Source organism: Pezoporus flaviventris, unplaced genomic scaffold (assembly GCF_033815535.1).
Source record: "Pezoporus flaviventris isolate CSIRO_AGI_PZ_B2104156 unplaced genomic scaffold, CSIRO_AGI_Pfla_v1 ptg000041l, whole genome shotgun sequence".
NCBI lineage: Eukaryota > Metazoa > Chordata > Aves > Psittaciformes > Psittacidae > Pezoporus > Pezoporus flaviventris.
Genome location: NW_026892589.1, coordinates 12,388,673 through 12,397,842, shown reverse-complemented (window position 1 = coordinate 12,397,842; position 9,170 = coordinate 12,388,673). Strand labels below are relative to the sequence as shown.

General features: G+C 44.3%; 1 protein-coding gene across 3 annotated transcripts in view; it reads left to right on the top strand.

Moving 5' to 3' along the window:
- The first annotated feature begins 5,070 nt into the window (after positions 1-5,070).
- IFT81 (intraflagellar transport 81) overlaps positions 5,071-9,170 on the top strand; it is a 41,153-nt gene continuing 37,053 nt past the window's right edge. Inside the window, exons 1-3 of one of the 3 annotated variants that reach the window (XR_009745740.1) lie at positions 5,071-5,526; positions 6,291-6,394; positions 7,007-7,187. Coding sequence is in view for 2 of the 3 variants with exons in the window: in XM_061466267.1 (XP_061322251.1) it covers positions 5,383-5,526; positions 6,291-6,394; positions 7,007-7,187 (429 nt within the window). In the remaining variant the exon portion in view is untranslated. The remainder of the gene's footprint in view (positions 5,527-6,290; positions 6,395-7,006; positions 7,188-9,170) is intronic. The other 2 variants (XM_061466267.1, XM_061466266.1) reach the window with 2 other exon arrangements.

The following is a 9,170-nucleotide window of genomic DNA, read 5'->3' as shown; positions in this document are numbered from 1 at the left end:
CCATGTTGTTGGAAACTGGCAGCTCTGAGCAGCAGTAGGTGGGTATAGTACCTTAGTAAGGCAACTTGAATTTCCTGCAGACTTGATTCTGCGTGAGATTGGGATCACTGCTCTCAATGTCCTGGCTTGCTGCCCTCCCATGAGAATGAAACAACTTCATGAACTTCAGCAGACTTTGTTCAGCAAACACTTATCACAGAGAACAGGCCTAGTTTGGCAGCAAAGAGGAAAATATGCCCTTTAGAAGCAATCAATTATTGCATATTCCTAAAACATCTTATTGTTCCTGAAAGCTAGTGCAAGGCCTGAGTGGCCATTTCATCTGACCCTGAATAGGAGACTCCACAGAGCAGGTTCTAATCTCAGAAGCACTGGTGTAAATCTGAGATTATTCCATGGAGTTATTTTGGGTTTTCAGACAAGAAACAAAACTGCAAGTGTTTTTTAGAGGAAGCTTAGTTAACTCTGCCCAAGCAACTCCGCCTTGTTAGATAACATTCTATGCCACACTCTTACCACAATGTTCCCACAACCACATCCACCTTCCAGGAATGGTCTAATACCAGATCAATGATCCTGTTTGCTGCCACAAAACTCAAAGTGCTGAAAGCCAAGCTGTAACCAGACAACCCCCAATACATTTGCTCAGGCCTTATGGAATCAGTAACTGCCCAAAGAGCCACATCCTTCAGTCTGCTCACAGAGAAAGCACTGTAATTCCCCTGGAGCTCCAGAGCTGAGTGTTCAGTACTGTTCCTGTCACCTTCTGTTGGTGGCATCATCTCTTCTAAGTACTACCAGACTTTGCCAGTCTGAAGTAACCCCGGGACAATTGCAGAGATGAAGATATATGGATGGAAGCCAGCATCACGCTGATCTCCTTCTAAGCCTGACTCTCCACCACCCAACACTTTGCACCAGCGCAAAGAAAATGTAATGCACTAGTGCAAAGAAAGTGTAATGCAGTTCTGGACTGGAAAGACACATGCAGCACCCACTTCACAGGGCTGACAATGGCCATGGAAGGCAATGGTAAAGCAAGCTTTTGGGTCACCAATGGCCACAGAAATCTCCAGTTTCTTATCTCACATTGCATGCGACACTGTGCTATTTGCTCTTAAATCGGTTTTGTATCAGGTCATGGGATTACAAGGGAGTGACAAAGTCACTACTTCTCTTAGCAGAGCCAATGCATGGCACATACTTTGGCTGCAGCCTCTTCAACTACACAGAGCCATGCACAAGCCAGAGCTGGTCAGTGTGCTGCAAACCAACATTGGTATCTGGTCCAGGGGATCAAGAAGCATTTGTGAGGCCACCATCCACACTGAAAACACAGGAGGTGAAGCTGTAAAGATGCAGAGCTGTTAAGGTGGAACCTGTAAATCTCAGGCTCAGAGTCTGAAAGACAAGAGTATTAGCTCAGAGTCCATTAGACCCAGATTAAAAGGACCAGGGTCTTGCAGCAGAAGACCCACAGACAGCACAAAATACACAAACCCTACAACAAAGATCTAATGTTTTTCTTCCAATCCTTTAGTATTTTAAATCATCCAAGATGCTACCTATGGCTGTAGTCATGGCAAGACACTCGGAACCAGACAGGCTTCTTGCTGTTGGCATTGTCTTAAATGCTTTAGCAAACAGGAACAAGGTCCTTAGGCTTTCGCTCATCACAGTCCACACTGTTGGCTTGGTATCAGTGCCACTTCAGCAAGAAAAATCCTGCTACAGAATAAGAACTGAAAAAGCTGCAAGTGAGAACTAGAAACATGGGATGCATTTTGCTGCTAGAAGAGCCACAGAGAAATTGATTTTTAATAGAACAGTCAGACTTACTGTTATGTGTACATACACATAGCACTATTTATAATAAGAGAGACAAACAAGATGGCTCAGATTGTAGAAGAAAAGCAGGAATAAGTGTTGCCTTCTCTTCCTAAACACTCTTGTTTTCACATTAACATCCTTCCTCTGTCTGGGATCTGACCTCAGCAGCTCATCGAGACATATTCCTCTTCTTGCCCTTGATGTTCCCATATAAGGTGAGCTCTCTTTGCTCATGGAGCATGATTTGGATTTGCTCAGGTTTCGTTCCACTCTGATTTGCTGCCTCTATGGCCAAGCTCTCTCAGTTTTGCAAGGCAGTCATCCACACAGCAGTAGCTATAAAGGGAGGAGAAAGTCAGGAGGGAGCAATGAAGCCAAGCCTGCAGATCTAAAGAGCTCCAGATAGTTTATTTGCAGGCTCCATTCCCTTCCTTCCACATGTCGCCTCTGCACGATCCCTTTTCAATTAGCAGCTTCCATAAGCCTTTCGTAAGCAATAGGAAACATAAACCCTATCCAGAGAACTGGATGGAACTCTAGGGCTGAACTGTGATAATAAGTCTCACGTCATCAGGAAACTGCTTGAAATCCTGTATCACTCTCCATGCAAATTAACTTGGGAATTTGGAAAAATACACAACAAATATATATGAACACTTTGACTCTGCAAGACTTGATCCAGCTACTGCATTGCCCCAGCTAAGATAACTTAAGACCAGTTAAGCATCAAACAAATATCTCAGCTACTTCCTGTAATATTTACCCAGGGCTGCACTATCATCTCTTTCATGCCTGTGAAGATTCTGTTGTGATACAGAGGTCAAGATGTGGAGCTTAGCCTTCATTTTCTTTTTAGACAGTATGAAAATTCAGACACCACTAGAGACTTTAAGTATCAAGCAGTAGTAGGCAGGCAGCCTGGGGTAACAGTGTGGCTGCTTTGAATAGCACAAAACTGTTAGAGGAAAGGATCATGAAAACATAAAACTTTAAGGACAAGAGAGGATCCCTGATACTTTCCCCAAGTGGGGAAGTCCCATAGAACTGACCTCCAACATATGGTTTTGCTCCTGCCTTCAATCACTTGAGCTTTCAAATAGGAAAGCAAGCCAGAGCTCAGGCAGTCTAGTTCTAATGGTGTTTGGTCACAGAGGTCTCCTTCCCCATGAGTCAGGACAATCAGACTTCATGGGTTTCCACCATGACAAAGTTAAACAATTTCACCATCATTTTTTCTTCTTATCTTGGTGTTTTCTAAAGTTTTCAGACATCCTTTCTCTTGTTTATCTGTTGCCTCTTTAATGCCACAGAGACATGAGAAGAAGGGGAATGGTCCTTTGCTTCTTAGGCGTGGGGACTGAAACAGTGTGATGTAAAAGAGACTGTTTGAGCAGCACCCTCCCACTGTACCCAGCACACAGCCCTCTTCATCCTCAGCACCGTAGGCACAACTGCTCTCTACTCCGCACCAAAGTCAGAAGAAAGGATGTGTATGAGTATCTACAGAAACAGTGTTTCTCTAGCCTGAAGTGGTCCCTACTACCTATTAAAGCAGACCTGGCCCAGAGCACCCACAAGAAACACCATTTTTGTTTCTCCCTGTGTGTATTCCACACGCTCAAAGTACTCATCAGAAGAAAAGTGTAACTGATATCTGGAAAACATGCCAAAGGAAAGCAGATCTCTTCTGGGAACTTGTAGGTAAATACAATTCCTAAAGGTCAGAATACAGCCTGAAAGCACAAAGGAAACATGATCTGGTTTTAAAGTTCAAATGCAGGAGTCAGGAGATCTGGATTATGTTCCTGGCTCTGCCACAGCTTTCATGCACAATCACAAGCAACCCATCCATCCCCTCTGTAACTTAGTTTAGCCAGTCAAAAGCTAGGACACCAATGCAGGCTTCCATTAAAACCAGTAAATCACTATTTTATGAGGCATTTTCTGTTCCTCAGAAAGAAAAGAAAAGGAGCTAACCTAAGATAGACGCAGTGCTTAGAATTGCAAAGTACTACATTTATGATTGCTATTTACTGAGTCAAATTCTGCAGTGATTTACAACCTGTGCATTTCAATTGGCACCAATTTAATATGACTCACTGCATATTTTAATCCATCATCTGTGGAATCACATGGGATTCTGAGACTATCCAAGAAGCTAATTGCAATAGCAAAGGCTCCAAAATCCACCTATTTAAGGTCTAAGCATGGGGTTTGAAGGATCTGAAACAGAAAAGCTTGCTGATCGCGAGATACCCATTTCATAAACAATATTCACTTTAATATATAGCCTATTTCTGACTGTTTGGTGCGTTGGAAGCTCCTGTCCCTGCCTCACATTTAGCATAGCTCACACTACATACTTATTGCTACTTTGAGGCACGCTGACAACTGATGCTCAACCCCAAGGACATAAGTTTGCCATTTGCCCTGATTAAGCTTCAGCACAGGACCGGCATCCTCCAAACATTTTCCCATTTCAAAGCAATGAAGTAACCATTCACCTGATGGATGTATCAGCCACACTTGACATCTCTTTATGCTGTCAAAGACTGCCAGAAGCCTTAATTGGGTAACTGCATCAATCTGTTTGTACATCTCCTACACATGCGACAACAGCCTCCCTCTGAAGAAACCGCAGAGCTAAGTATATACTGGAGAGGGTGAATCTCAAAACTATTTCTGCTGTTCCTTGCATCAAGAGCACTTGTGCTGTGAAGAAGTCCCACAAGAGACTTGCCCTATGGAGCACACACCACAGCATCACCCACAGCCACGCTTCCCACACAGCACGGACAGGACCCCAATGCTAAACCCCTGTTAGGAATGGCGCTGGGGCTACACCCCACGGCACAGGCAGGGCCGCTCCGGTCTGGAAACGAGGAGGAAATCCCAATTCCTGCCTAATTCAGGGAGGGAAAAGCGTGTGTTGAGGCGGGGACTGAGCTTCCCAGAGCCCCACCGGGCTGGCAAAGCGGCGCAGCCGGGAGGCCTCACAGTGCGGCCTGCTCCGCCTTACCTCCCCTGGGGTGCGAGGAACAGCGGTACAAGCGGGAAGGCGAGAACCCGCCCTCCATCACCGATGTCCGGCCCGGCCCGACCCTGCCCCTCCCGCCGCGGCGGCCGCGCCTCTCCTCAGCCCGGCACCGCCTCACCGCGCCCCGCCGCTCTGCGCATGCGCTGACACCCCCTCACTCTTCCCCCACCTTCCATTTTCCCGCCGCTCCGATAGAGGCACGCCGGAAGTGACGCCACCGCCCTGGCAACCGTTACCAAGGTAACCGGAGGACGAGGCCGCGGCCGCCCCGGTGCCTCAGGGCCCTGCCGCCGGACCTGGGCCCCGCTGACCCCCCACAGTCTGTGTGAGGGGCCCGGACCGTCCTTCGAAGGCTGTAGGGGCAGTGAGGGAGCGGCCGGGTCGTGCCCCGCCGAGCCTGGTGCCAGCTCACCACCTGCGGGCCTCGCTGAGGTGGTGCCTTCAACCTCCCGGCAGCACCTTGCTGAGGCCTCCTCAGAGCTCTTCTGCAGAGGTTTTTGTTCCAGTACACGATAATGAGTGACCAAATCCAGTTCATTGTTGAGAAGCTCAATCAGGAGCCCTTCAGGAAGAACTACAATTTAATCACGTTTGACTCCTTAGGGTCAACGCAGCTGTTGCAGCTGCTCACTGATGTTCTGGGAGAGATTGACCCAAAGGTAAGGAAGGCAATCAGAGGTGCTCAGGCCTGCATAGTTGTGGACATCTCAAATGGGGTTGACACAGAAATCTGCTTTTATTTAGGTCTGGCTCTGCATAATCTTGTGGCATGTTTGATTTACCAATATAGCTTGTATGGAGCTTCCTGGAAATAAATGTGCCTGGCAAGAATCCTTCCTGTCTATACATCTAAGTGTTTTGGCAAACCAGCAGTATTTCCTGGGCCAGGGATATTGGATGCCTGTCCTCTGGAGAGTGATGACTGTGTATTTTTCCTTGGGAATCAGGCTACAGCTCTTAACTGCGTTCATACTGCCAACCGCTGTGTTCTTAAGTCAGATGTCAGGCTGTGTCTTGCACAACTGGCCAAGAACTGAACCATCAATTAGCTGTTGCAGTAGATATTGAATCCCTCTCCTCTGAGGTTACCAAAACCATGTAAGATAGAAGGGATCGTTCATACATCTGGAGTGCAGATACATGTGCCTTGGTGTGCTTGGATATCTGGCTTCTTTGGTGGCAGCGATTGTTTTGTCTGCATAGACGAGGTCCCATGAGCAGGCAGAATGTATTCCTAGAGTAAATTCACCTGAATTAAATCCGTTAGAAGAGAACTGAAGTTCAGTGCTAAAAATGATGTTCTGTAATGGAGTATCTCACTTCATTGACATATGATGAATGGATAAATTCTTTTAGTGTTGCTACTTAATTAACATGACTTGGACAAATGGTGGGTAATTAATTTTCTTTTTAAACCATCCAGCATGCTGTTGATATTAGAGAGGAGCTGCCTGAACAAACGGCTAAAAGGATGTTGAATCTTCTTGGTATCCTTAAATACAAACCTCCAGGAAGTGTATCGGACTTGTAAGTATCTATTCGCCTACAAACCACAGTAAAACATCTTTCACAGTTTATACGGACCTTGAATTCAATAGTTGGGTGTATTTTTGATCTCGACTGCCCGGGTGGGTACATGTAATGCCTTGAGGACAGCCTGTCCGTTTTCCCTGTAGGGTGAGCTATAGGGGTTGCCAGCCAAGACTGCCCCTCGGGCCATGCTGCAGCGGCTGCTATTGCGGAGCAAGCCAGGAGAGGGTGCCCCATGACTGGCAGGGGCACTCCGTTCCCCATCCATCCCCTTCGGACCAGCCGCCCGAGGCTGGATTGCACCCTCCTGCGCTTGGCTGTAACCCAGAAAACCCACACTCTTCCCCTTTATTCCTGAAGAATATAGCAGAAAAGGAAGAGTCATGGTGGCCGGCTTTAACCTTCTGATGTGTTATGGGGGTTTTATCTGTCTCAGGGTAGCAGAATTGAGATCATAAATAGCAAATTGGCATCATGAAGGTTTTGTTTTTTAACAGCATTAAGAAATCATTAGGCAAGTGGAGGAGGAACATCAAAATACTGCAAATTGTTTGTTCCAAGCCATTGCTCTTTACTTTGAGGTATTTTCTTTTTGTTGTTTTCCTATAGGAGTGCATTTCGCCAAGGGTTAGTGACTGGAAGCAAACCTGTAATTCATCCTCTCCTACACTGGCTTCTTCAGAGGACCAATGAACTCAAGAAGAGAGCTTACCTGGCACGTTTCTTGGTAAAACTGGAAGTGCCAGCGGAGTTTCTGCATGATGATACTGTGGCTGACATCAACAAACAGGTACCATTTTTCATGAATGCCAACATCTTGTGTTAATTCAAGTGCCAACAGGAAGAGTTACTGCTGAGATCCGTGTTCAAGTGAGGTATAGTAAAAGCATGTTGGAATCAAGGATGAGCAGAGATTTGTGATGAGAAGTATATGTCTTGACCATCTTTCTTCCAATAACCCTGAAATTGCATATTAATAGGTAGCATCAAATTGAAAAGTTTTAAGCCCATTAAGTACTTGGTGCTAAATAATGTTCACAGCCATGCTGGCCAAGGTAGATTATTATTTCTTAATTTTTAAACACTTCCCCCCCCCCACCCCCCCCAGACTACGAAATGAATGGTTTTACCTTCATAAATTACCACTTTAAACTAGTGCAGAAAATGTCAGGACCAAAAGCCAGTGTCTCCTAATAGTCAATTTTCTTTAGGCCTTAATATTTGTATTAGCCTTATCCCACTTCTGCTTCAACCTTATTTTTTTTGTGAATAAGTAAAATTATTGCTTCTTCCTGGCTTGACATTTCAGCTCATTATGTTCCCACTTCTTTTGTGAGCATTAAATGTTGATTTTAGATAGTCAGACTGGGTGGGTTTGAAATGTAAAGCTTAAAAGTGAACCAAAGTTATGGGTTTAGATCTGTATTATCTGAGGTACATATTAACTTAATTTTTATCCAGTTTTCTCCGCCTTTTGCTATGTATAGTGCAAAATCACAGCGGTTTTGAATGTTTGTAGCAGGTAACTTGATTTATTTTAAAGCAAAGCTGTGTAGTTTAACTGAAGCTTGACTAAGTCCTTTATTTTTTTTTTGTTGCCACTAACAATACTGGATGTATAATTTGAAGTAACTAAGCAGAAGTAGCAAAGAGAGAAAAGAATGCAGATTGTATGGGGGTCTTTTTCAGTATGTCATAGTCTTAGTATGTATAAATATCTAACTCCATTATTTCCATTACCTAAGATGTGTTCCTTTTTGGGATTAGAGTAATATAACCATGTTATTAACTAATGCCCTGCTGATTAATTCAAAACAGAAGCTGGATAATATAGTGCCTTGATATAAGTTAAAATCACAATGCAAATATTTAGATACAATTGAGTAAAAGAATTTAGCCTAAATAATTTAGATACAGGCTTCCCATAGTGTCTTTTAAGAGAAACATTTCAAATATAAGAGCTTGGAAATCTTAGAACATGGTCAAGTTTTATGGGTGTATAGAATCATACAATGGTTGGAGTTGGAAGGAACCTTACAGATGATCCTTTTGTAGATCATTTAAACAAGATACTTGGGATACTGGCCACCTTCGCATTTGTTTTGTGATTTAAACATTGGATTGGCTGCAGTACTTAATTTAAAAGTAGGCAACTTCAGGCATAAATCTAGTCTTCAGTGAGCTGCCCCCAGGTGCCAGGTATCTTTCTTTCCACTATAGGAACTTGGGTGTTCTTTGGTCATTTGATGGTGTCGTGCCCTTTGGGTGCACATGGGGTAGCTGCAGCTTTTATTTGGTGAAGGTGAGAAACCTGCCCTTCATTATGCTCTGGCAAAATGTGCTCTGCCCTGGTTTGACTCTTGCCATTGGGCTTGAAATTTTGTGTCCCAATAATGGGACCCATGACAGGGGGGTTGGAACTAGATGATCTTAAGGTCCTTTCCAACCCTAACTATTCTATGATTCTATGAGTAAGGAAAAGGCTCACTAAAATCCCCTTTTGCACGAGGTAGAGAATCCATGCAAAGGGAAGCTGCTGGACATCAGCAGTCAGGAATAGAGTTGCTCAGACTACCTGCTATTCATTATTTGTTAAAGTATTTCTGTAACACCCAAGTGATACCATGCAGGCCAGTTGAATTTTTACTCTTACTTTTCTGTAACTTGTTCTTCATTGTCCAGTGTGTCCATACCTTATCATACCTTTATTTGCCAATTAATCAATTATTTTATCTTCTTCTCAGGAGCCATTTTATTGTTGGGGTTTTTTCAT